This window comes from Colletotrichum higginsianum, chromosome 4, assembly GCF_001672515.1.
Source record: "Colletotrichum higginsianum IMI 349063 chromosome 4, whole genome shotgun sequence".
In the NCBI taxonomy this organism is placed as follows: domain Eukaryota; kingdom Fungi; phylum Ascomycota; class Sordariomycetes; order Glomerellales; family Glomerellaceae; genus Colletotrichum; species Colletotrichum higginsianum.
The window spans coordinates 1,747,731-1,773,699 of NC_030957.1; the positions used below are offsets into that span (position 1 = coordinate 1,747,731).

The 25,969-nt window shown below is 54.0% G+C and overlaps 7 protein-coding genes across 7 annotated transcripts; 5 read left to right on the plus strand and 2 right to left on the minus strand.

The window, feature by feature from the left end:
- Positions 1-1,426: 1,426 nt before the first annotated feature.
- CH63R_05831 (Cyclin-dependent kinases regulatory subunit) lies at positions 1,427-1,962 on the minus strand (the record flags this gene model as incomplete). Its single annotated transcript, XM_018300806.1, has 3 exons — positions 1,427-1,457; positions 1,516-1,574; positions 1,630-1,962. The coding sequence occupies 3 exons, from the start codon at positions 1,960-1,962 to the stop codon at positions 1,427-1,429; spliced, it is 423 nt and encodes a 140-aa protein (XP_018158656.1).
- A 1,446-nt stretch (positions 1,963-3,408) lies between these two features.
- Positions 3,409-6,083, plus strand: CH63R_05832 (Bromodomain containing protein; the record flags this gene model as incomplete). The annotated part of the gene is made up of 6 exons (XM_018300807.1): positions 3,409-3,492; positions 3,780-3,871; positions 3,944-4,681; positions 4,733-4,994; positions 5,052-5,604; positions 5,656-6,083. The coding sequence occupies 6 exons, from the start codon at positions 3,409-3,411 to the stop codon at positions 6,081-6,083; spliced, it is 2,157 nt and encodes a 718-aa protein (XP_018158657.1).
- Positions 6,084-9,196: 3,113 nt separating this feature from the next.
- CH63R_05833 (Homocitrate synthase) lies at positions 9,197-11,055 on the plus strand (the record flags this gene model as incomplete). Its single annotated transcript, XM_018300808.1, has 8 exons — positions 9,197-9,296; positions 9,359-9,384; positions 9,452-9,524; positions 9,581-9,789; positions 9,843-10,193; positions 10,244-10,310; positions 10,368-10,625; positions 10,682-11,055. The coding sequence occupies 8 exons, from the start codon at positions 9,197-9,199 to the stop codon at positions 11,053-11,055; spliced, it is 1,458 nt and encodes a 485-aa protein (XP_018158658.1).
- A 673-nt stretch (positions 11,056-11,728) lies between these two features.
- On the plus strand, positions 11,729-12,421 carry CH63R_05834 (DNA-directed RNA polymerase ii subunit rpb1; the record flags this gene model as incomplete). The annotated part of the gene is made up of 1 exon (XM_018300809.1): positions 11,729-12,421. The coding sequence occupies one exon, from the start codon at positions 11,729-11,731 to the stop codon at positions 12,419-12,421; it is 693 nt and encodes a 230-aa protein (XP_018158659.1).
- Positions 12,422-12,909: 488 nt separating this feature from the next.
- CH63R_05835 (tRNA(His) guanylyltransferase) lies at positions 12,910-14,164 on the minus strand (the record flags this gene model as incomplete). Its single annotated transcript, XM_018300810.1, has 7 exons — positions 12,910-13,128; positions 13,234-13,358; positions 13,381-13,482; positions 13,545-13,717; positions 13,776-13,952; positions 14,007-14,096; positions 14,151-14,164. 7 exons carry the CDS (start codon positions 14,162-14,164, stop codon positions 12,910-12,912), a joined length of 900 nt encoding a protein of 299 aa, XP_018158660.1.
- A 645-nt stretch (positions 14,165-14,809) lies between these two features.
- Positions 14,810-16,291, plus strand: CH63R_05836 (WD repeat domain-containing protein; the record flags this gene model as incomplete). The annotated part of the gene is made up of 2 exons (XM_018300811.1): positions 14,810-15,186; positions 15,241-16,291. 2 exons carry the CDS (start codon positions 14,810-14,812, stop codon positions 16,289-16,291), a joined length of 1,428 nt encoding a protein of 475 aa, XP_018158661.1.
- A 1,044-nt stretch (positions 16,292-17,335) lies between these two features.
- CH63R_05837 (DNA-directed RNA polymerase II subunit RPB1) lies at positions 17,336-22,711 on the plus strand (the record flags this gene model as incomplete). Its single annotated transcript, XM_018300812.1, has 3 exons — positions 17,336-17,692; positions 17,756-22,609; positions 22,661-22,711. 3 exons carry the CDS (start codon positions 17,336-17,338, stop codon positions 22,709-22,711), a joined length of 5,262 nt encoding a protein of 1,753 aa, XP_018158662.1.
- Between the last annotated feature and the right edge of the window lie 3,258 nt (positions 22,712-25,969).

The window sequence follows — 25,969 nt, forward strand, 5'->3', positions numbered from 1 at the left end:
GGACCACCTCCCCGAGTATCGTGTTACTTTATCTGGCGAGGATTGGCTGATGCTGCAATCCGACCAGCACATCAATAGCATCCTTGCAGCAGCCTGGCACGCTTGGGCACAGCGTGAGTGAGTGTGCACATCCCACCGCTGACCGAACTTGGCTCCAGCCGTCCTGTCATACTGGAGGGGCGAAGGTCAATAAAGCGACAGGGTGAGGTGAGGGCGTTTTGTTGAAAGGTGTCCTCCTTATGGTGGAACATCAGCAGATACAGGCGCCGATTGGGACCACCCTGGTGCCAAATTAAGTTTTGGCCGTTCCAGATCGCCTTTCGGATGCCGCCGTCATCCAGCTCGTTCCGGCTTGGTGCATTTCGCTGACTTGCCAATTGCAGACCTCAGAGTGTCTGTCATACGCCTGACCTGCACTTATTTCCTGTATTCCCTGTATAACCTTCTACTCCCTGTCGCCTTGCACATGTCTACATCAGGTGCAAGGCACACAAAAAAAGTGACCGTGAGGGAGGGAGAGAGCATAAGATCGTGTCCCTTGATCGGACCAGGTATCTGAGGCAAAGCTACGTCTCGCGCTGCTCACGCCAGCGCCGTCAGCCGCGAAATCAAGAACTGATTGGTTTTGATGCCTTCAGCACGTCATGGGGAATATACAAAGATTCGGTGCATGTCTCGGAGAGTGTAATCACCCCCAGCCGTTGAAATTGATATGGTCTCTGTCCGGTCATACTCGCGTGCCCAAGCACCGTCTTGTTGTGTCTCATGTCAAGTCGACGCACACGCTTCACAACGCTTGTCTGTAAGACTAGGACACTGGTTCGTCCAAGAGCACGTTGCGAGCCTCTGTGACTCTTGCAGGACGACATTAGCTTCATGTATCTTGCCCTTGGTTTCTAAACTCTGGCCAATGCTGCCGTTTGTCCCTTAAGCAGGCACTACCGCACTAGCCAACAGCGACAGTCTACAAAACCGACGCGCTGTCCCTTCCTCTTTTCCAGACATAGCGTACGCCCGTCGATGGCTTGTCGCAATTCTCCCCGCCTTTGGCGAGGTTCAGCAGCAGTGACATTAACCATGGCTGGGGACGCTGGATATTAGACCTTATCAGAACCCCTCAACTTCCAAAGACATGTAACAGACAGCAAACAGTCCCACACTAACAGATCCCCAATGCCTCAAACCGCCCAAGTAAATGCAATAACCCTGGTGGTATGCGCCGTCTTTACACCATTCGTCGTGGTCTGCAAAGACGAGGAATCAACCTCTCTCAACCTCTTCTGAATTTCTAAAGAGTAGCTTCCATCATCATTGGCCGTCATTCGTGTCGTCGAGAGTATCGCCCAGGCAGCAGCCTGCAGGGGCGGGAAGCGGGAATGCGCACTGCAACTGCAAAATAACGAGGCATTTCTCCTCGCTGGGCGCATCACTGGGGAGGCTGGTAGTTAAGGGGGCGCCTATTGTGTTCGATGTCAACGACAGATGGCCATGGGTTCGTGGGGAGGGTAGACTGACTTGAACAGTAGAATGTGCGGCTCCGGCTCATGCACTTCGTAGTGTTCCCAACCCAAGCTCTGGATACAACGTCAGCGCTGGCTCCAATGGCCCGGGGGCCACAGCAAAGCATACCTGAGTGATGCCGAGTGCTCGCCATTCCTCCTCCCATAGCAACTTCAGTGTTCCGTGGGAAGAGTCGTGGTAGTCTTTGGGAATGGCTTTGAGCATGGCCTTGGGAAGTTGCACGTGGCGGTATTCGTACTCGCTGTCAGAGTATCTATCGAGAGCAAACAGATCAGTCTGTTGTTTGCGCCTTGATCGGAGTGCATGGATAGAGGCGGGAGCTAGGGGACAAACATACCGCGCCGAGTAGTGAATGCTCTCTATGAATTCATCTAACCGGGTTCTTTCCGATTCCGACAGAGGTCGTGGGACCTTGTTGCGGCGGCTCATGTCGATATCCATGGCGAAGGCGGTTGTCTGCCCTGGTGTCTGTGGGAAGTACGGTGGCGTCGAGTCTCGGTTCCTTACCGCGAAGGCGACTGGCAGGGTGGCTCGTTTGGAGGCGGAAGGTCAAGTGACGGACGAGACTGTCGGAAACTGGCGATATAGTGTGCTCTCGGACGCGAAGGGAGTCTGAGGCCGCGAAGGGTCCAATTCCAGAGGTCGGGCGATATCACCCAAGTCGAACGATGTTACAAAAAAAAAAAAAAAGTAAAAAAGGTAAACAACGAAGTAGGCGGGGTATGCAGGAATTGGCGCTGAAACAACGGGTTCTCTGCACCGGTGATTCGGGGAATCAGGAAGTAGCGAGGGGGCTTGAATGCCAGGAAATATGATGTTCGAGGGAAGCTGGCGCGCAAGAGCGAGGGGTTATTATTCAAAGAGTGGGAAAAGATACGGAGTAGTAAACAAAAGTCGGATGGATCTCAGTAACTTGATCCCGCCCCAGCGCTGCCATCATCTTCTGGCCCCCAGGGTCCGTCCGAGGCGTTTTTGCCGGCAACCTCCGTCGGCGGCCCAGCCTGGCTTGTCACGTACCTAGGTATTTAAGGTAAGGTAGTAAGTGCTGCACTGCAATTTCAGAGACAGCCCCTCGCTGCTTCCACCCACCGCACAAAATCACACACCGAGAGAGCGGTGGAGCTTTCCTGCCAAATTGTCCTGTTCTTCCCAATCTCCTCCATCACTCTCCCACCGACCATTGACGTCGAAGATTTGGCCCCACTTAGACCACTGCCACCTGGCAGCAGCTTCAAATTGTGCGGCAGTGACTGCTGTTTCTTCACCTTCTGTTCCCACAGTATTGTTTTATGCTACAATTGAATGGCGGCCTTGTCAAAGCAGCGCGCGAGACCTGAGGCACCTCTCTGTCCACAGTACGTACTGTTCCTTGGCTCCATCACCTTCCGAAGGTCCGACCAAACTGTTCCAAGCCAGAATCCAACCAAAATTCAGCGCCTTTGGCCCATTTCCATTGAAATCCTCCCTCCCCAGTATCCAAGAGACCACTACCATCGCGCAATAGTCCTGCACCCAATTTTTCCCACCTTGATCAGTGTTTGGGCTTCCGGCATATTCAAAACTACCCCCATCCCAGCTTGAGAAACGTGGGGAGAGCTGCAATACTATTTCCAGGGTGCCTGCCTACCTGGGTACCTTAGCTCCTTCTGTACTAGCGACCATAGCCTACAGCCCTGCTGCAAACAACCTTACGCAGCCAACCTTGCCAACTCCAAACCGACGCGTCTTGTCTTTGCAAACCTGTCGCAATCGCAACATCACCATCGCCCTTCCACTCCAAGTCGCATACTGCTACCAGCCATTGCGGGCGCAATATTTTTCGGCAACCCTTTGTTGCGTACTTGACTAATAGTGCATGCGCCTGCGACCCTCATCCTTAACTTTCTAATGGACAACAAACGCAGGTCGTCGGCCATGAACGGCGCGACAGATGCTCAAGAGCCCAACGCAAAGAAGCAGAAGCTTGCTGCGGTAAGTGGTTTTTATAGTTGCACCCTCTGGTCCCTCCATACTTCTTGCCCTGTCTGCAGAAGGCTTTATTGCCATGCGTCCTGGGCGGTAGCTGTGCATGCCTTACTGGCTTCTCCGAGTCCAGATAATTCAGTCACATCCCTCCCGCTCTCTATTTGAGCGTGTCTTCATTTGGATATTCCATCTTCCTACCATCACTCACTCCACTCTCCAGCAACGTTCCTCCACCTACATGCTCATGCACAGCTGTACTGTCACAGAGCCAAGCTGACGTTGCCACCTCACAGAAATACAACCTTAAGGAGCAAGAGACAGTCGAGTCCACCACTGAATATGGCCATTTCTTTCTCGAGCAAATCCGCCGAACCGCTGACAAAAAGTGAGTATATTCCCCGAGATTAGTCCTCTCGAAGAGACCGCCTGGAGGTAGCTAACCTTGCAACTATCCTAGTGGACGCAAGGTCTCTGGTTACTTCGAGTCGCTGCCCGATAAGGATAGCAACCCCGAATACTACAAGAAGACGAGAATGCCTATCTCACTCGCAATGATCGAGAAGAAGCTCGACCAAGGAGACTTTCCCACCCTCACCGAACTTGAAAGTTACTGCAAGCGCATGGTATCAAATGCCAAGGAGTTCTACCCTCGCGGGAGTCAGCTCTTCGAAGATGCAGAACGGGTCCGGAAGGCCCTGAGTAACTTCATGACCAAGTACAACCCTGCTTACGCGAGAGGTGGTTATACGGCCGTTCCCACCCCCCTGCCTGCCGATGGCACTGCGGACGACGTAGAGGAAGATGGCGAGCCTGTTTCTCACTCTACAAGTGGCCGTCGCAAGTCTCAAGCTGTAGCCAAGTCTCCTGAGCAACAGGACGATGCTGATGGCGATGAGCAAGAAGACACTGCCGAAGTCGACGATGGAGAGGACGAAGAGGAAGAGGAAGACGACGACGCCGAGGGCGAAGAGGACGATGACGAAGGAAGTCAGACATCCAGGCCCGCGACTATCCTCATTCGTCGTCGAGGACCAGGCAGACCTACCAAAGGGACAACGCCACGCAAGACAAAGGCACGGACCGTCACGCCCAGCCGCCCTGACTGCGAGTATGAGGGCATCCCCTACAAGGGCCTCAGTTTTCAGGCTGCTCAGGAGAAGATCGTGGAGGAGATGATCCGGAGCAAGGAGGATGGGTAGGCAATCAACCTTCCTATGCTTTCGGCTTTGCTAACGTGACTTGGCAGCGGTCAAGAGCCCTATTTCGAACCTTTCGTCAACCTTCCTCCCCGCGTCTTGAAAGATTACTACAGAATTGTGAAGGAGCCTATCTCACTGAAAAAGCTCCAGAAGTCTGTGAAAGGTGTCAAGGGCCGCAATGAGGCTACCGGCACCAGCGAATTCAAGACCTGGGCAGCATTCGAGGAGACGGCTAGCTTGCTCTGGAAGAACGCTTTCTTCTACAATGAGGAGGGGAGCGAGATCTACGAGCTGGGCCAAGAACTCGAGGTACGTGCCAAGTTGCCAAGACCGAGTCACCAGTCTTGTGTGCTGATTGTTGTACAGGAGTTCTTCAAGAATGAGTTGAAACAAGCCAAAGGCGCTGTTCAAGAGCCGGCACAGCCTAAGATCAAGCTCAAAGTCCAGCAACCGGCGCCTGAGCAGCCCGCACCTTCATCGAAAAGGATCACAATCCACGTGGGCGGCAAGAGCGACTCGGGAGAGTCGCCTGCACCCCCGATCTCCCAGTCAGCTGGACACCAGGTCGGCGATCATGCGTCTATCGCCAACGGCATCACGCGCCAGAGTGGAACTCCAGCTGTTCCGGCTGCGATGGACAGGATTCACAGCGTCTCCGTCGCCTCGCCAAGCCCCTCGATTGTCAACAATGTCAAGCGAGAGGATGCAGCCCGCCCCTCCCCAACAGTGACACCCGGTCATACTAGCACGCCCTCAGCCTTTCCGCCGCCCGCTACTGGATCGGCTACAAATCTATCTAATGCGACCTTTCAGCCTATAGGTGTTGCGCAGCATCAGCCGCAGACAAATGGCATACAGCAGCAGCCGCAGCAGCAGCAGAAACCTCTGTGGGACCAGACGAGACGCGCTCCAGGCAAAGGTACGTCTTAAACCAAAGCATGAGATCAATGGTTGCTGACAAGACCCGCAGGAGCTGCAGATGCATTGATCAGCAGCCTCAGAGTCCAGACGCACCCAATGATCAATGTTGAGCGGCGCTTCGAGATTACTATGCTACCTCTCGAGAAAGAGGCACAACAGTCCGTGACGGTTCACATGCAGCCCAGCCACTTGAGAGTCCAGCTCATCCTGGTCGTGCCCTCGTTCCTGGAGAAAGAAGGACGTCAGTGGAGACTTTTTGTATCGGTTAACCGCCAGATGGCCCACCAGGCTCACCCTGTTCCCGGTCAGGTGCTGCCTCTCGGCGCCCGCGTCTTTGAAGCCCAGCTTCAGGCTGGAGCTGTTAACAATATTGAGGTCTCCATTGCGGCTGCTTTGCCCAAGGGTCAAAAGCTGTCCAGCGGCGCTGATTTCGAAGTGGAGCAGATGACGGTGTTTGCTCACGTGGCCAAGAACTAGGAGTTTTCCGCCATCACAAGCCGACCTGTCGAACTTCATGGCACCTCCCACCTCAATGAGGTCGACGAGTGTCATTCAGGCCCTCGAATTATCGACGAAGTGCGTTGGAGAGACCATCAGGTCAACGGCGGTACATCTGCCTTGGCTGTATGTGACACTCCAGTGACCTTACAAGATATCTGGGACCAAGCTGAACTCAGAAGAGCCCTGCAGTCCCACCCGATGCATCCGTTCAATCAGCCACCGCTGCACCTTATCGAAGAGGGGACTCTCACCGTTTATCCCCCCATTGACCCTCCACGGGGACCCCCTATCTATGTAGACGAGGGGCCGTTGAAGGTTGTTCCAAATGAGCCAGCGTCGTCGACGTACCGCTCTGACGAACATCAACCCCTTCGTGCTGATCCTCCTTGGATCGACTATCGGCCGCCCTCATCTCAGTCGAGACCCCGCAAGTTCTTTACCTCGGAATATTCTCAGCTCCCGAATCTACGGCAGACGAACCAGCCTAACATGGCTTCACCACTTATTCGAGAAATGCTTCTGACTTCTCAGGCTCGTCTTCAGAGGAAGGTTCCGGACCAACAGCTCTAGCCTACGGAGCAGGGTCGACGTGGGATTTGGTCAGCTCGTAAAATTCAGAGCCAGCAGACAGCGGATTGGTTTTCTCAGCAGCATATGGCACCCCAGGCAAATGACCAGGTCAGTTCTAGATCTGGTATTTCGACAACGCTGCTCCAACACACGGAGTCTTCCGCAGGGCATTCCAATTATCGTGCCCAACAGCTGCGCAAGTAACTACACCGGCGACAACTGGAGCTCGGTCAGCCGATGCAGCCGCAGCGCTCTCTTTTGTACGAACAGCCGAACCATCCTCAGCAGCAGCAGCACGGTCAGGGGGCTAAGGGTAGTTTCTATCCTGTCATGCGAAATGCAGTCGAAAAATAGGATTACGGTTACATGGGCGCCATACTTCTAAGCGCTGAGCTTACTGCCCAGCAGTTTGGTGGATTATTGGCCTATTCCGCTGTTCAGGACAAGACCGCCAACGGCAACGAAGGTCTCGAGGGTGAATATACACACATTTGTTGAAGGCGGTCTCAAACGCTGGCCGCAGTCGCTTCGTTTCGCGCAAGCGTTTCGATCCGGTTGAAAGGCATGAGCAATGTATGGAGGAAACATGGGGCGGTCGCCAGTTGAAATTTGTTTCCTAGCCACTGCACAATTGCGCTCCATTCGTTGTAGTACCCTGACTGTGGGTATGGCATGCTTTCCCGATTCTGGTAAGGGGTAGCTTTAAGACGACTATATGGGACCATAGATTCTACGTTGTACAGTAAATAAAAATTGTATAAAAGCCGTATATCATCTTTAAGAACATGAACTGGATAAGTGGGCTTGTGACGAACCGCGTCCAGTTGAGGGATGATAGCTAAGCGAACAGCGTGACACATTGCGTTACTCAATACGTTCAACAGACGTCCATGTGAAGGCACATAAGGACCTCATCTCAGCGGTTGACTAACGACTCCTTCGGGCGAAGTGAAGAGATGCGCTTGACCTTTATGGAACCCTACTAACGGTCCGAGTCATCGGCGAAATGTCACCCTTTTTTCACGAATTCAACCAGCGGCTACTGTCTGCTGTAACACACTGACGTGAAGAGATACTGCTTAGCGTTGGAGTCACACCTGCATGACGTCGTCTGGGGATCCGTTATTAAATTATGGATCCTTTGAAAATGGAGCAGCGTCGACCCTAGCAACTGGCATCCCAATGATATCTTGAGGGACGTCGGCAATGCGGGCGGGGGCCCGTCGGAGGGTCCGACAAAGCACGCTACTCAGTGGTCTCGCGACTACCGGTCCGGCTTCGCATCGTGTGGTTTTTCAACAGCCTGTGAGCATGAAGTAGTTTCTCTTTTCCTCGGCTCTTTGGAAGTTGACTAGAGAAATCGTTGGCTAGTATTTGGTGTAGCGCGGCGCCTTTTATCACTAGTACTAACCGGGCCGGCGGCAATTGGTCTGATGTTTAATTCGCAAAACATCGAGCATTCTGCCTTCTTCCCAACTCTTCAGGTGCCGTCCGTCTGATAGCACCTCTGGTACGGTAGAAGAGAGCGCGCTGCGGGACCGTCTCGATTTTGTCAAACTTTCTCCGGTGTTCTTATCCAGGGTGACGAATTAATGTACAATTTCTTGTCTGAACCTGGTTTTTCGGCAACAGATGCAATGCTCCCGTATTTCTGTTCCAGGAGGGCGGCGACGCTCAGTTAGTTGGCCTTTGTAGCTCCAGGGACCATGTTGAAATAGGCAGCCCAGGCCCTCTTGGCGCTCTCAAGTCGTCCAGCAATGGGTGCAGAGGTAGACAGGTCACATCATCATCCTTAGCCGTCGGTACCTAAGTAGGGACCTATAAGGGAAGAGGGAAAGGCGGTGTCTCCCACATCCATTGCTGATGGTACAACCCCGGGCACGGATCAGAATCCGGGCGAGCTGCAGCATGTGTTACCACCGTGTAAAGCCTAGCGCCTCTGCTCGCTGGGAGATCGATCTTCCGATAACGGGGGACTGATTGGCCGCTGCAAGGTGTGGAGGACGGCTCCGCCAATCATATGTACTCAATGTTGCCCACTCAGGTGGCATCTAGCGGGGTACAGACAGGACAAGACGTAAGGGCCGGCCAGGGAAATTTGGTGATTGAGAATCAATGGCACACACGGTGCAGGTTGCTGTAGCGTGGTCGGGGGTGTGCCTTGAGCGGGGCTAAAGAGTGGGAAAAAATCTTTTCTTTGCCCAGCGACTGGCTGACCTTGGGAGCAGTGAACGCCGTCCTCGGTCGTCACTGGCCATCCCGCCCAATCCACACCTTGTTGCGTAGGTACCGCTTCGCCTCACCCGGCCTGCTATTTTTTTTTATTTTTTTTTCTGCTTCCCGTTTTTCTTACATATCCAGGTCGGCCGTCAATCCTCTCGATTACCTTTTCAATTTTGTGACTCAACAACCTTCCCCAATATTCTGTTATAAACCCCGCCGTCATCTAAACTTTGGGACAAGCCCTCGAACAAACACCTCTACCTACCACTACAGCATACGGTGCATGATCATATACGATGTGTCCTACTCCTGACGTCTCGGCCTCCAATGGCGACACGAATGGCTCCAATGGTCACACGAATGGCTCCAATGGCGTCGCCAACGGCAACAAGGCCGGTGCGTACCTGAGGCTCGTTCGATCTTGTTGTTGACAGCATGGCTGACTCTTCCACGTCCAGATCACCCTGGCTACACTGCTATCCCCGTAAGAAACAACTGACTCCGAGCACCGCCTCGACCATGACGATATTTTCTGACACTCGGCGGCAAAGACCAAGCAGAAGCATAGCAATCCCTACCAGCCGGTCGGCGACTTCCTCAGCAATGTCGACCGATACAAGATCAGTGTGTTAAGCCACCAGGGCTCCTTTCAGTCGCACTCACTGACGTGTGACGTATAGTCGAGTCCACTCTGAGAGAGGGCGAGCAGTTCGCCAACGCTTTCTTCGATACTGAAACCAAGATCAAGATCGCAAAGGCCCTCGATGATTTTGGCGTTGATTACATCGAGTTAACGTCGCCTGCCGCATCAGAGCAGTCTCGCAAGGACTGCGAGGCCATTTGCAAGCTTGGTCTCAAGTCTAAGATCCTTACCCACGTTCGCTGCCACGTAAGAATCCCTTTGACCGCGACGACAGAAGCCCAGAGTACTGACACGAGCAGATGGACGATGCCCGTCTTGCTGTCGAGACTGGTGTTGACGGTGTCGATGTCGTCATTGGCACTTCTTCCTACCTTCGCGAGCACTCTCACGGCAAGGACATGACCTACATCATCAACACCGCCATCGAGGTTATCCAGTTTGTCAAGTCTAAGGGTCTCGAGATTCGCTTCTCGTCTGAGGACTCTTTCCGCTCTGATCTTGTCGACCTGCTCTCTGTCTACAGCGCCGTCGACAAAGTTGGCGTTCACAGAGTTGGAATCGCCGACACCGTTGGCTGCGCCAGCCCCAGACAGGTCTATGATCTTGTCCGCACTCTTAGAGGCGTAGTCAGCTGCGATATCGAGACTCATGTAAGTTTCCACACTCGAACACTGGTAGACCTGGCTAACACATGATTCAGTTCCACAACGACACCGGCTGCGCCATCGCCAATGCTTACTGCGCCCTCGAGGCCGGTGCTACACACAGTGAGTCATTAACAGAGTAGTTTCTTGCCATCGTCGTTGCTAACGGCACATTTTCAGTTGACACCTCCGTCATTGGTATCGGAGAACGCAACGGTATCACTCCCCTCGGTGGCCTGATGGCTCGCATGATCGTCGCTGCTCCCGAGTACACCAAGTCCAAGTACAAGCTGCACAAGCTCAAGGAGATTGAGGACCTTGTTGCCGAGGCCGTCGAGATCAACATCCCCTTCAACAACTACATCACTGGCTTTTGCGCTTTCACCCACAAGGCTGGTATTCATGCCAAGGCCATCCTGAACAACCCTAGCACATATGGTACGTGAATTTGATGCGCTATTTGCAGCTAGTAACAGAGCTAACGTGCCTTGCAGAGATCATTAATCCTGCCGACTTTGGTATGAGCAGATATGTTCACTTCGCCTCAAGACTGACGGGATGGAACGCTATCAAGAGCCGTGTTGAGCAGCTCGGCCTCACCATGACCGACGCCCAAGTCAAGGTCGTCACCCAGAAGATCAAGGCTCTCGCCGATGTCAGGCCGATCGCCATCGACGACGCCGACTCGATTATCCGGACTTTCCACCTGAACATTACGGAGGGTGAGGAGAAGCCGTTGCTGCCGAACCTTACTGCTGAGGAGCAGGCCAAGTTCGAGAAGGCGGAGAGAGAGCTTGCTGGCGAGCCGGAGAAGCGTGCTTTGGATGATGCCGCGGCGGAGCCCGCTGCCAAGAAGGTTAAGGCGTAAATCATGTTTTCGGGATGCATATGGGACACCAAAAATGGGACATCTGCTTGTACAATCATAGAGGGAGAGCTACAAAAGTGTTTAGTTCAGATACCTCATCAACGAAGAAACGTTCAAATTCGCTTTGTCGTCAGTCGGAAACCTGCTACCATGGAGCGCATGGTTGACTGCTGCTCCTGCCGGTGTTGTGTAGTCGTCTCCAGTATATTGGGTTATGAGAGCAGGCTTTGCTTGGATCACATTTTGGTGATGTGGTGGCCCTGCTCCTCTTTTGTGTGGTTCGAGGCCACACCAAGACACTGTGTAAGTTAGTCTACGCTTGTTGCTCGCAAAGCAAAAAGATGCGAGACTCAAGCTCTGCTTTGAGTTGCATTTGGTCTACAGCGTTGGTGGAGTTGGGGAACCGAGCTAGGTGAGATAAGATAAGCGCCAAAAAAAAAATCTCGAGTCCATCGCTCAGGGACCTTGTCGCAATCAATCCTCCCTTCCTTCGCTGGCAGCCCAACAAGGAACCTCAGCCATAACAACTACTCCCACTTCTTTATGACGTGTTAGATCCCATCGACAAATGGTTATTCCGGGACTCTGTTCCCCCACTTTCTTCCCATCGACATAAAATCGGTCGAACCGAAACCACTTACGCCAAACAACCCTCCCATCCCTCCTCCCAAGGATGAACGCACATGCTCTCCTCTCCGCGCAAGGGTGGCGCGGCAAAGGCCACTCGCTCCATGCGACGGACGACTCGATCGGGCTTGCGAAGCCACTTCTCTTGAATCGCAAGGACAATACGAAAGGGTTGGGCACCAAGGCACACTTCACGAGCGACACGTGGTGGATGAACGCGTTCGACGAACAGCTCCAGGGCCTGGACACCTCAAAGAAAGGCCAGGTGACACAGACGGTGACGCAGGGTCGGCTGAACCAGATCGAAAAGGTGTCAGGCGGCAAATGGATGCTGTATGCGAGCTTCGTGCGGGGTGGGTTTCTGGAGGGGACAATTCAAGAACACGAGAGGAGGATAAAAGAGGAGGATGAGGCGAGTGGTGCGTCCACACCTGAGAGCGAAGAGACCACGACGAGCTCGGAAAGTGATGCAGGTTCTGGGGCGGGCGTAACGAATAATAAGGAGAAGAGGCAGAGGGGGGAGACGAAGGCAGAAAGGAGGGCGAGGAGGGTTGCGAAGAATGCGAGGAAAGCAGCGAGGGAGGCGAGGAGACAAGCTAGAACCGCAAAGAAGGCGTCCAAGACTTCTTCGAAAGATCGCAAAGAGTCTAAGGAAGAGAAGAGGGCGAGAAGGGAGGCCAAGAAGGCCAAGAGGGAAGCGAGGAAAGCGAGGAAAGCGAAGAAGGGGGGGTCCGGATGAGAGAAAGAAACCCATCTTGATCTTTCGACGCAATGGTCGACGGTCGACCACAGATACCCACGGCTTGGCTAGCACATCATCTCGCCAACCGTTCACCGACATTCCATATCAAGGAGCAGCCGCTCATGCTTTCGGACCATAGAGGTTCACATCACACGGCATGGCGACAGACGATCATCGGTATTGGGCTTCTTTACGGCGCAAGGATTTCAGAACTATGAATAGATGTGAGTTTAAAAACGACGGCTTGGGGAGCTCGCGATCTTAAGCTGGACTGTCTGCCGTAACAACAGAAAAATTCCTGCTGTACGGCTGTTTCAATCTCGCCCTTTCACGCCCATCAACTTCAATAGAGCCGCCTAGCACCAGATGTGACGTATTCTACCTCGCAAACCCTCTACAGAACAAGGCTCGTGTCTTGCAACTGTCGGACTGACAGCGTCTTCCTTCCTCTCGTGGCTCTGTAATGCACACGCCTCGCCCATCGTTCAGGGTTCTTTGGGCGTCTTGCCGGGCTTGTTGGAGAGAAGCCACGGCCGCCGGTCCCAGAAGTCGTCTTTGATGATGTCGAGGTGTTCAATGACGACTCTGGCCTTGCTTCTCTTTTTCTTGTCTTTCTCCGCCTGCGTCTTGCTCTGCTGCTCTGGCTCGGCCAGAGCGTCGGCCGCCTCAGCGGCGTTGTGGGTCCCCGGCTCGACGAGTTCGTACTGCTCGGTGGTCAGGACGCGATTTACTCTCTTTGCCCCGTAACCCCCCTCTCGGACAGGAAGAAGAAAAATATGCGATGGGAGAGAATAATAAGAGCAACTTACGTCGCGGAAGACGACGCTGCCTTTTTTGTACATCTCCGGCTCGTTGTTATAGTTTATCTTGAACTGTGAAAAGAGGATTTCGTTCTTGTCTCCGGAGACGGTACCCTGCATGTGTGTTAGAGGAGCTGGGGTTTGGGTGATCAGAACGAAGGGGGCTTGCCGCCAGGAGCTTCTCTGCTTCTCTGTTGTCAAGGCCGCCTAGCTTGATAAGAGTCCAGAAAGTTGTGTTGTAAAGGTTGTTGATGTGGCCTTGGCAGGTCAGCTAATGTTGAAACACAAATGAGAGGTAGAACTGGGCTTATGGGACTCACAGTCAACTTGCCGCCAGCTCATATAATCCCTCAGATTCATGACCGTGGGATAGCATACCGCCCGGCCGTCAAAGCTCGGCAGGGGCGGCGAGAGCGGGGTGTTAGTGAAGTACGTTGACCACAGGTGGACGTAGTTAGCTGTGAACGTCGAGACCACTGTGCTCACGATTTTACTGGGCCATGTTAGGAATGAGAACTAGGCAGTACCGAGAAGCATAAGCCGAGTCTCACCTCGCTCTCCTCTCGAACAGTGTACATGACTTGTGAAAGACGAAGCTGTACTCGTCGCTTACGCCATATGCGACGGTGATGTCTGGGAGCTCCGTAACGACTACCCTGGCAGCGGCGTTCATGAGGTCGAGCGCCCTCTTATCGTTGGGCTTCTCGAGATTATACTTGGCGCAGAGTCTGTACGGTAATCAGACGGTTACTCGTCAAGATCCGAATTGTAGATTCTCTTACTTGGTGAATCCTCTCCCGTCTACGCGGACAACGATCCAAGTGTTTGGTAGCAAGAAATCGGGTTGCTCAAAGCTCTTGACGTATTCAAATCTGAGTAGGCGTTAGAAACGGAAGCACGCTCGTTATGAAAAGCCAAGGTCATACTTGGAATTCGCCATTGTGAATGACGGCGAGATCAAACTTGTTCAAGGTGCTAGGTAGGTAGGTAGATTCTTGGATGTGACTCTCTGTCTCTACCTAGATGAATTCCCGTGGTAGGTGGAATGGTGGGGGAGGGGTAGTTCGCTACACAATACCCAGTGCCAGTGCTTTCGTTGGTATTGGTGGTAGGCAGGGAGGAACAAGAAGTGGCCATGGACGAAGCCTGGAGCAGTCACAGACTTCTGAAGTCACGCCAACACCCAATGATTCACGAATCCATTTGCGATATAGGCCCATATCTTTGCATTTCAAAAAGCTGCTAGTTAATAGAGGGGTCGAAAACGCAAGGCTGTAGCTAGATACCTTGTTTGAGCCAACTTGACTACATTTGGGTGTGATACCGACTTTACACTGTGCACTCTTTTAGCTGTTTGTCCAGTGGGGCCAGTCGCTGAAAGCTGCGGCAATACACCCGAAACTAAGGGAACAACCCCAGTAACGCCTCAGCCTTGCAGGCGCAAGAAAGTGTGTCCTATGCGCACGGCTGACATCTCGCGAACCTTGAGCTTGCGTTCTGCGCAAACAAAACTACCTAACTCGAGCCAGGGCTAGGCTTCTGTCCCTTCAAACTCTGACTCTTCAACCCAGGAAGCAGCAGCGACATGAATTTCCTTCTCAGTAACGAAGAGAACGAGGCCATTGCCGCCGTCGAAGCTATCAATGCCATCAACAACACAAATACAATCCGATCTGGTCACTCAACATGTTTGCGCTTCAACCGGACAGGTGACCTCCTAGCCTCTGGTAGAGTGGACGGCACGGTGGTTATCTGGGACATTGAGACGATGGGCGTGGCAAGGAAGATGCGAGGTCATCATAGAAGCATCACGTCTCTGAGTTGGTCGAGATGCGGCCGCTACCTGCTGTCGGCGTGTCAAGGTTGGAAGGCCGTCTTGTGGGATCTGAAAGACGGCAGGCGGTACCGTGAGGTTCGCTTTCGAGCCCCGGCGTACATCGCGGAACTCAATCCCTTTAATCAGTGAGCCAACGACCGCCCATGTTTCAAGCAACGCAGCCTCGCTAACGCGCCAAGCCACCAGTTTGTCGCCTCCATATTCGAGGAGCAGCCGATCCTCGTTGATGTGTCAGATGTAACCGATGTCAAATACCCCCTCAGCTCGGCGCCGAAACGACCCGACATAGATGGAGAGCCCACCGAGAAGCAGCTGAAGGAGGACGCGAAACAAATGACGACCGTCACGATTTTTACCTCTACAGGAGAGCACATTCTGGCGGGAACAAATAAGGGGTGGATCAACGTCATTGACGTCAAGACCAGAAAGACAATATACTCAGAGAAGCCCTGCAGTGGCGTCATCACGACGTTGCGCCTCAACAACTCGGGACGAGTGCTGTTGATCAATGCGCAAGACCGCATTGTCCGAACCTTCCACATACCGAATCTTGCCGCTGAGGACCTCGACCTTGACACGATACACTTTACGGAGGAGCACAAATTTTCGGATCAAGTCAACAGGTTATCGTGGAACCACGTTACGTTCAGCTCGGCGTCAGAGTACGTTGCGGCGTCAACATACAACAATCACGAGATTTATGTCTGGGATAGGGGCATGGGCAGCACAGGTCTCATTAGAATTCTGGACGGCCCTAAGGAAGAACAGGGAGTTGTGGAGTGGCACCCAGAGCGGCCGTTCATCGCCACTTGTGGCCTCGAGACTGGAAGGGTATACATATGGTCTGTCATACCCGAGCAGAAGTGGTCTAGGCTCGCGCCCGACTTTGCGCAGGTCGAGGAGAACCAGGAGTATGAGGAGATGGAGGACGAGTTCGACATCTACGGCCAGGAGGAGCTGCAGAAGAGACGACTGGACGCAGAAGACGAGGATGTGGACGTCGTCACCTCGACCATCGTCAACGGGCATTCTGGCGGAACAGGGGACTTCCGCATGCCGATTCTCTATGATCTAGGGGAGAGCGACAGCGAGGAGGAGTTCGTTACGATATCTACCGGAACCATGCGGAGAAGGAGTCCAGGTGCGGATGGAGAGATACCAGACAGCGAAGTCGTCGAGGACAAGATCCCATCAAGAAAGGGAAGGGCGGGTAGAGGCAGAAGAAGATGATATAATTAAGAATATCATTGTCGCCATGCAATGTGCAAGGCAATTGCGAACTTGCACTTTGATCGAGGAAGAAAAAAAGTCTGTGATGAGACCTTTGGATTGCGCTTTGGATTGCGTAGCAATGGGACGAGCTTTGTTCGTATGCGGACCCCTGTTGGGGGGATTAGCGCGACGGGGCTTGCAGTGATTGTGATACATGCCTACGCCTACAGAGCTTCAAAAGCTGCTTAATAATTCCGAGTCTTCAGAGTAGGTGCCAGTGCGCCTCAAGCCGACGTTACGTGCCTCGATTTTTGATTCACCTAAAACATTTGACTCGTGAGCGAAGTCCCAGTCCTCGAGACGACGATACGGACACCCACACAGCGATACTTTTTCACCGGATAGGGGAGAAGTGAGTCAAGGTACAGATACCTTTGCTCCGTATTGATGATAGCACGTTCTTGTGGAAAATGTGGGTACCTGTACCTTGGGAACCCGTAGACTGTACCTTGTCGGCCTGAGGAAGGTAAAGGAGTGCGACTGCCCGATTAGGCTAGCGTATTTCTCCAGGCTGCGCCAGCCGCCTCAAGGCAAGATTTGTTTCTGACCTCGCTCCTCACCTTCGCCTCCGCGGTCTTCACATCTACAACTCCGTCAACTCACGCATCACCCATCACCACGCGCGTCGGAAATCGCGCCCCTGGACCGCACGCTCATTTCCGACTTGATACACGACACGGCACGACCGCGAATTTCCCTTCAACTCATCGACGCTTCTGAAGGTGGCAGCGATTAGGAGGATCCGTGGAACCTTCTCCTGGGCCGCTGGCCGGGGACTGGCGTGGTCAAGAACGCCATCGTAGGACGACCGTTGCCGACTTCTTGCATCTCGAAAAGCGTTTCGCGCGATAGATTCTCGCTTCCCGATTTTTCTGCGCCTTGTTTGCGACGCCTGCGCATCGCTTACCGATTATCGGCCCTTGCCCTTTTTTTCGACCTACCTCACCTTGTGAAAACCCCGTCGACACTTTCCTCACCAAACACCACGAAAACTACCTCAACATGGCGAACCTTTACTTCACGCACTCGAGTGCGCCGATCAAGACGGTCGAGGAGATTCAGTTCGGCCTCATGGCTCCCGAGGATATCAAGAATATGAGTGTCTGCCACTGTGTCTACCCCGAAACCATGGACGAGACCCGGACGAAGCCTCGTGATGGCGGTCTGAATGACCCGCTTCTCGGTTCCATCGATCGGCAGTTTAAGTGCAAGACCTGCTCCCAGGCGATGGGCGAATGCCCAGGTCATTTTGGCCACATCGAGCTGGCTAAGCCCGTCTACCATCCTGGCTTTATCAAGAAAGTCAAGAAGGTTCTGGAGATTGTCTGCCATAATTGCAGCAAGGTCTTGGCCGATAGAGTTAGTCTACTCTACGATGTTTGACAATCGCCTTGACTCGATTGTGCTAACCTGGCTTTTCAGAGCGATCCTGAATTTCTCCAAGCTGTGAACACAAGAGACCCCAAGGTTCGCTTCAACCGCGTCTGGAATATCTGCAAGAAGAAGACTCGCTGCGAAAATGAAGTCAAGGAACAGAAACCTGACGACGGAGAGTACGGCCTGAACATGAAGCAGGCTCCTGTCAACCACGGCGGCTGTGGCAACATTCAGCCTAGGGTGCGGCACAAAGCCTTGCAGCTGATTGCAAAGTTCGAGGCCCAAGGCGAGGATGGCGTTAAGAAGAAGGAAGAGCCCCCCATCACCCCGGAGATGGCTCATAACATTCTGCGCCGCATCAGCGACGACGACCTGAGAGACATGGGCCTCAACCTCGAGTACGCCCGTCCAGAGTGGATGATTGTTACCGTCCTTCCCGTCCCACCTCCACCGGTACGGCCCAGTATTTCCATGGACGGTACTGGCCAAGGGTTGAGGAACGAAGATGATTTGACATACAAACTGGGCGATATCATCCGAGCCAACAGCAACGTCAAGCAAGCCATTCGCGAAGGCTCACCTGCTCACATCGCCCAAGATTTTGAGCAGCTGCTGCAGTACCATGTCGCCACTTACATGGATAATGATATTGCTGGGCAGCCTCGCGCTTTGCAGAAGAGTGGCCGCCCAGTGAAGGCCATCCGTGCCCGCCTCAAGGGAAAGGAGGGTCGCCTTCGCGGTAACTTGATGGGAAAACGTGTCGACTTCTCAGCACGTACTGTCATCACTGGTGACGCCAACCTTTCCCTCGACGAGGTCGGTGTGCCCCGAAGCATCGCAAGAACGTTGACCTACCCCGAGACGGTCACTCCTTACAACATTGGAAGATTGCACGAGCTGGTACAGAATGGTCCGAACGAGCACCCAGGTGCTAAATACGTCATCCGCACCGACGGTACGAGGATTGACCTTCGTCACCACCGCCGCGCCGGACAGATTTCTCTCGAGTACGGCTGGAAGGTTGAGCGTCACTTGATCACCGGCGATTATATCATCTTCAACCGCCAGCCATCTCTTCACAAGGAGTCCATGATGGGTCACAGAGTCCGCGTTATGCCTTACTCGACTTTCCGTCTCAACCTGTCAGTCACGTCGCCGTACAATGCCGATTTCGACGGTGACGAAATGAATCTTCACGTCCCTCAAAGCGAAGAGACCAGAGCTGAGGTCAAGGAACTCTGCCTGGTTCCCATCAACATTGTTTCTCCGCAAAGAAACGGCCCTCTAATGGGTATCGTGCAAGACACCCTTGCCGGCGCCTACAAGCTTTGCCGTCGTGACGTGTTCCTCAACAAGGAGCAGGTTATGAACATCATGTTGTGGGTCCCAAACTGGGATGGTATCATTCCCCCGCCAGCCATCGTGCGGCCCAGACCAAGATGGACGGGCAAGCAGATCATGAGCATGGCAGTTCCCAATATTGTCAGCTTGCACAGCGCTCCAGATTCGAAGGAGGACAACCCCCTTAAGGACGAGGGTCTCCTCATTCAGTCGGGACAGATCATGTACGGTTTGCTCTCCAAGAAGAACATCGGTGCCGCCAGTGGTGGTATCGTCCACATCGTATACAACGAGCACGGGCCAGAGGCGGCTATGAAGTTCCTTAACGGGGTTCAGCAAACCGTCAACTACTGGCTTCTACACAACGGTTTCAGTATCGGTATTGGTGATACGATTCCCGATAAGGTTACCATTGAGAAGGTGCAGGTGCACATTGACGAGCACAAGGCTGAGGTCGAGGAGTTCACACGACAAGCTACTGCTAACGAGCTGGAGCCTCTGCCCGGTATGAACATCCGTGAGACCTTCGAGAGCAAGGTTTCCAAGGCTCTTAACACAGCCCGTGACAAGGCCGGTACTACTACGCAGAAGAGTTTGAAGGATTTGAACAACGCTGTCACCATGGCCTCGTCTGGTTCCAAGGGGTCATCCATCAACATTTCCCAAATGACTGCCCTCGTCGGACAGCAGATCGTCGAGGGTAAGCGAATTCCCTTCGGCTTCAAGTACCGCACGCTCCCCCATTTCACCAAGGACGACTACTCTCCCGAGGCTCGCGGTTTCGTCGAGAACTCCTACCTCCGTGGTCTTACGCCGAGTGAATTCTTCTTCCACGCCATGGCTGGTAGAGAGGGTTTGATCGATACTGCTGTCAAGACCGCCGAAACTGGTTACATCCAGCGTCGTCTCGTCAAAGCGCTTGAGGACGTCAGCGCCAAGTATGACGGTACCGTCAGAAACTCTCTTGGCGATATTCTGCAGTTCCTGTATGGTGAAGACGGCCTGGACGCCATCTATATCGAGAAGCAACGCATGGATCACCTCAACATGTCCAACAAAAAGTTCGCCGACCGTTTCCGGCTCGATGTCATGGCCGAGAACAGACCTGAAGAGCTTGAGTGGCTTGAGTACGGCAACGAAATCGCGGGCGACCCGGCGGTTCAGCAGCTCTTGGACGAAGAATTTGAGGCACTCACCGCCGACCGCAAGCAGGTTCGCCAGATCAACTTCAAGAGGAAGGATGATGAATCGATGCAGCTTCCGTTGAACATCGTTCGTCTTATGGAAACCTCCAAGAAGCTCTTCGCTGTCGAGGATTTCCAGAGAAGCGACTTGCGTCCACAAGACGTTATTCCGGCGGTTCAGGCCATGCTTAACAGAATGACCATCGTCCGTGGTAACGATGACATCTCCAAGGAGGCTGACCGCAGCGCCACGATTCTCTTCAAGGCACAGATTCGCTCACGCCTTGCCTTCAAGCGCATTGCTTGCCAGCAGCGCCTGAACAAGATGGCTTTCGAGCACGTCCTGGGAGAGTTGGAGGCTCGGTGGGACCGAGCCTTTGTCAGTCCTGGTGAAATGGTTGGTGTCATCGCGGCCCAGTCTATCGGTGAGCCTGCCACGCAGATGACGCTGAACACCTTCCATTTTGCTGGTGTTTCTTCCAAGAACGTGACGCTTGGTGTTCCTCGTCTCAAAGAAATCCTCAACTTGGCCCAGAACATCAAAACTCCTTCCATGGTAGTGTACTTGAGCGGCGAGGACAACGCTAGTCAAGAAGCTGCCAAGGCTCTTCGCAGCACAGTCGAGCACACGACGCTGCGCTCAGTTACCGCGGTCACTGAGATTTACTACGACCCCGAGATTACGTCGACCAACATCCCTGATGATCTGGACATGGTCGAGTCTTACTACCTCATTCCCGACGAATCCCACGACAAGACTGAAGACCAGTCCAGATGGTTGCTGCGTCTCACTTTAGACCGCCAGAAGCTTCTCGACAAGGAGCTTACAGTCGAAGATGTTGCTAGACGCATCAAGGAGGAGTACCCCAACGATCTTGCAGTCATTTTCAGTGATAACAACGCTGAAGAGCAAATCATTCGTATCCGCCCCATGCACGCCGGCAACGACAAGGACGAAGATGGCGAGAAGAAAATTGAAGATGATGTCATGCTGAAGAGACTGGAGACTCATCTGCTCGACACTCTCTCCCTCCGTGGTGTCAAGGGCATCGAGAGAGCTTTCTTGAACAAGGAGACCAAACTCATCGAGACCGATGACGGAGCGTTGTTGGCCGCCAAGGCTGATGAGCGCTGTTCGGAGTGGTACTTGGACACATCCGGAACTGCTCTCCGCCAGGTCTTGGCCGTCGACGGCGTCGATTCCAACCGTACCTACACCAACCACTTGTGGCAGATTGTTGAAGTTTTCGGTATCGAGGCGGCCAGAGCAGCTCTGGTCCGTGAGTTGACCCAAGTGCTTGCCTTTGACGGTTCCTACGTCAACCACAGACATCTTGCTCTTCTTTGCGATGTCATGACCTACAGAGGTACAATCTCTGCTGTAACTCGTCACGGCATCAACCGTGCCGACACCGGTGCCCTCATGCGTTGTTCCTTCGAAGAGACTGTCGAAATTCTCCTCGAGGCTGCAGCCGTGGGCGAGTTGGACGACTGCCGTGGCATCTCCGAGAACGTCATGCTTGGTCAGATGGCACCCATGGGTACTGGTCACTTTGACGTTCTCCTCGATCCGAAGATGCTGGAGACTGTCATCAGCGACAACTCACGGATGGGTCTTATGCCTGGCATGCCAGTCAAGGGCGGCGAGGCGGGCGGGGCCGCCACCCCCTACGACTCCGGATCACCCATGGCCGACTCTGGGTACATGTCTCTCAGCTCACCCGCTGCCGGCAACTTCTCTCCCATTGTTGGCGCGGGCTCCGATTCTCCCACCGGCTTTGGCACCGAGTACGGTGGTAGTGGTGGTTTTGGTGGCATCGGCTCCGTCAGCCATTACTCGGGCGCCAGCCCGGGACGGCCGACCAGCCCCTTCAGCACGTCTCCAACCTCGCCTTTCAGCAGTGGATACGGCGGATACTCACCATCGTCGCCTAACGCTGGCTACTCTCCGACTTCGCCCCTCATCGACGGTGCTGCTGGCCGCTACGGCGCCACTTCGCCCCAGTTCAGCCCTTCGTCGCCGTCCTTCTCGCCGACGTCGCCTATGCTGCGGCCTACCAGCCCCGCGAGCCCCAACTACAGCCCGACGTCGCCGAGCTACTCGCCGGCATCCCCCTCTTCGCCCAGACACTACTCGCCGACATCGCCGGCTCAGTATGCCTCGCCCACCTCCCCGAGCTATTCGCCGGCCAGTCCTAACTACAGCCCGGCATCTCCCAATCTTCACGGGGCTGGCCCAACGTCGCCGTCGTACTCTCCTGCGTCACCGACATGGTCTCCAACTTCACCGGCTCAGTACTCCCCTACGAGTCCGAGCTTCCAGCAGACTCCAGGAGCGCAGCAGTCGCCGACCAGCCCCAGCTACTCACCAACAGTAAGTCATGGTCTTGTTTAATGGTGTAGCCTGAAGTCTAACCTGTTGTAGTCGCCTTCCTGGTCTCCCCGAACTCCCGGGCCGGGCGGTTCTGGCAACTGATAGTGCGTCGACTTACGATGATGCAACCAATCGCGTCCTCGGTTCGCCACTTTGTCTCACTTTCCTAATACGCCGACTAATGATTATACGGCTTAACTGGTTCTGGTCGATTGGAATATCGCATCTCATCACAGACGCAGGCTGTCACTGAGATTTTCTCTTTTCTTTCATTCGTGTGGAGGCTCATGGTATATGCATCATAGAAGTGCTCTCAGAGACAACACAACACGCAACGAGATGGCTTAGATGTTTCGGCACTGGGGACGCCGGGCAGACAGCAACACACCTTTCATACACACACCAAAATCAACATGGAAAAAAAGAAGAAAAACACTCTCGAAAGAAGCAAAAAGGCTCGTGGTGGTTTCTGTAAAAAGCTGACTTTTGTACAATAAGGCGATCGGGGTGAGGGAGAATTTGGGAAGAAGAGGAAGCACGCTAGGGGGGTTCGTTGGACTCTTCGGACGCGGTTTGATGTGTGAAGGAAATGGAAACGAGGCAGAAGAACCCATACCCCACCACTAAGGGTTAAATCTGAGACGACGGAGACACAAAACACAGATTGGAATTTTCTCGCGATGAGGAGATAGTTAGTCTCTCATTCCCCCTTATATCCAATGACCCCTTGAAATGGACCAGGCTGTTTTATCGCATATCTGTCCCTTCGGTTCGTTCTCGGCTTGCTGCCTGTAAACACTCACTCACACGCCCTCATCACATGTCCCATCTGCTCCGTTCATTCTCGCCATCATATGATGTCCACTGCCGCTGCTGCCTAGGGCCCAGTTCTTCCAATCTCGATGGGCCTGGACGCCTACCAACTGAATACGTCAAGAGGGGCTGGGCTGCACCAGTGATGCCCCGATACGCAGCAAAAAATGGGAATCCAAGGAAGGAAGGGGTGGGAGGGTAGGCAACGAGGCACAAGAAAGGCCGGGATTATCCAACCCCCGGAAACGCCAAGACGCGATGGGCCTTTGAAAGCTCTCTCGAAGGGAAAAGGAAGGGGAAGGGGTTACAACGTAGGCAGGGAGTGGACGGTGCGAGCGACAGCGGCGCCACCCGCGCCCAAGGCGTCCCATCGAACCAGTGGTCGTTCCTCCCCGGTTTCTCTCTCATTCATACGTAAAGCAAGGGCTTGTTGTTCCTCCTTTCCTTGCGATGCGGCGGATAGGCAGCCGAGGCCTCAGGTGGATCTAGTCCGCGATGGGCCAGGATGGGTAGTAAGTGGTCCGCTGGATGAGGAGCAAGTGATGCAAAGGCGGAGGAGAGGGACTTTGGGCCATTCTAGAGATCCCGGAAGGGTTGGAAATTCCCGGTGTGAATCATGGTCCTTGGGTATCTTGGACGCGCCCGGGACGCGTCTTTCCGGGCGACTTAACCTTTCTTTGTCCTCGGTCTCCATCTTGCCTTCCGACCCCAGTCTCATCATGTTACGAGTCATCACCCTTACCTGGTTCGATTTGGTTATGGGTCGTCGCATGGTTCGCGTCGTTGTTGGATCGATGGACCAGGAAAGCAAAGAGTTCGTGTTGGTTTCTGGGACGCGCAAAATCTGACGATGACGGCGATGATAATGGCGACGGGTGGGTGAATGGTTGCTCGCTCGCTCGCTTGCAAGGCCGCACCAACACGTCGTGAAGTCGTTTATGATTCGCGCGTTCCTCGCGCTGGGCGCGTCAAGACGCCAAGCCGCGCCTCTTGGGAAGTGACTAACTGGTCCCAACATGCGCACGCACACATGCATAGGCGTACGGCACCGTCAGTTCAAGTCTGGGTTAAATGAGAAAAAACGAAATGAGGGAAAACTGCCTTACGGGGTCGCGGCCCATGGTAGGCGTGCCGTTTCCCCCGAGGTCCGACACAACCAGGTACATGGACCGTTGAGTCGACGAGGTTGCCGAGGGGAAGGAAGACGAAATGTCCCGCCGAACTGGTTGCTTGGGTCGGTGGGCCAGTACAACCACGACCCAGGCCGCGGCCGCGGCCAAGATCAATGGACGGACACAGAGAGCCCTGCGCCTTTTAATTTACTTTTCCAGTCGTCTCTTCATTGACTTTGACGACCGACCGACAGACAGTTTGGCTCAGGCGTCTTTATTCGCATGTACATGTAGAGCCAACCGTGTGCTCAAATCTGTGGGGAAATAGGGGCTGGCCGTCGTTGCTGTGCGCGTTGGTCTCGGGTCATACATGTACCCGGTCAACGGGCCACGGGGAGCCGGAGCCGGCGAGCAAGGATCCCTAACGAGAGGCAACAAAAGAAAATAGGTCCATGGAAGCAGGGATTTGTCTGCCTGGCCGGCTCGAAACAGTAGGGTTGGAAAGATACGCAGACAGCAGAATAGATCTCGAGCGCAAAAGGCCCGCCATGAGGCGGTTCTCGTTCGTTTGCTCTTGATAACTCATCATCATTCAGTCACATTGGGGTGGGTACTCTGAGCTGTCGTCGCGGGACGTGGACAGAGCGCTAAAAGCTCGAACCATGGGCCGCAAAGATCGATCCCACGCAGGGGCGAACCCTGCCCCTGACATAGATGGTGAGGGGAGCGTTAAGCCAGAAGTGCAGTATTAGGGAGGTTCGCATATGGGGGCTTGGGATTGCCGCGGCCCGGTATTATTTTCGAGCACCCGAAGCCTTCTTGTGTTCTTTATCCTTCTGCCATCTATTTTGGTGGCATAGATAGGCCCCATGCGAAGAGGAAGGGAAAGACGGCGAGAAGGGGAATGCTTGGGCAAGGGAATAGAGACGGAAAACCGTGCCACCCTTGCTCCTCGGTCAACCACTAGCGGCCGGGCTGCGGGCTGCATTCCGCTTCCCGTCGCTGGTTTGGGTTCGGTCTGGCGAGGTGTGCTGGGGGATTGATTGGCTTGCTTGGCCTTTTGGTACCGGGGTTTCATGAACTGGTGAGAAGGAGAAACTGCAAAAGACACGGGAGGAGAAAAATGGGAGTGTGGCGGCGTCGCGAACCATACTTCTGCAAGTCGCGGGCGCGGTTCAATCAGGTTGAATAAGGGCGCAAGGCGAAGACGAAAGCGCAGTATTGTGGCACACTCAAGGAGGTTTGTGAACTCTGTCGACGCCCATGATTGGTGTTATGCAGATTTTGAAGCGATGTGCATAGCCGCCGACCGGGCGGGCGGGCGCGATGGGCCTGTCAGCATGCCTGCTCTGCAACCCCCAAGACGCACGGGGGTGCTGATGGCGGCCGACGATCCGCAACGGGCGAAAAGGCGCTGGGTAGGTTGTTGAAGATG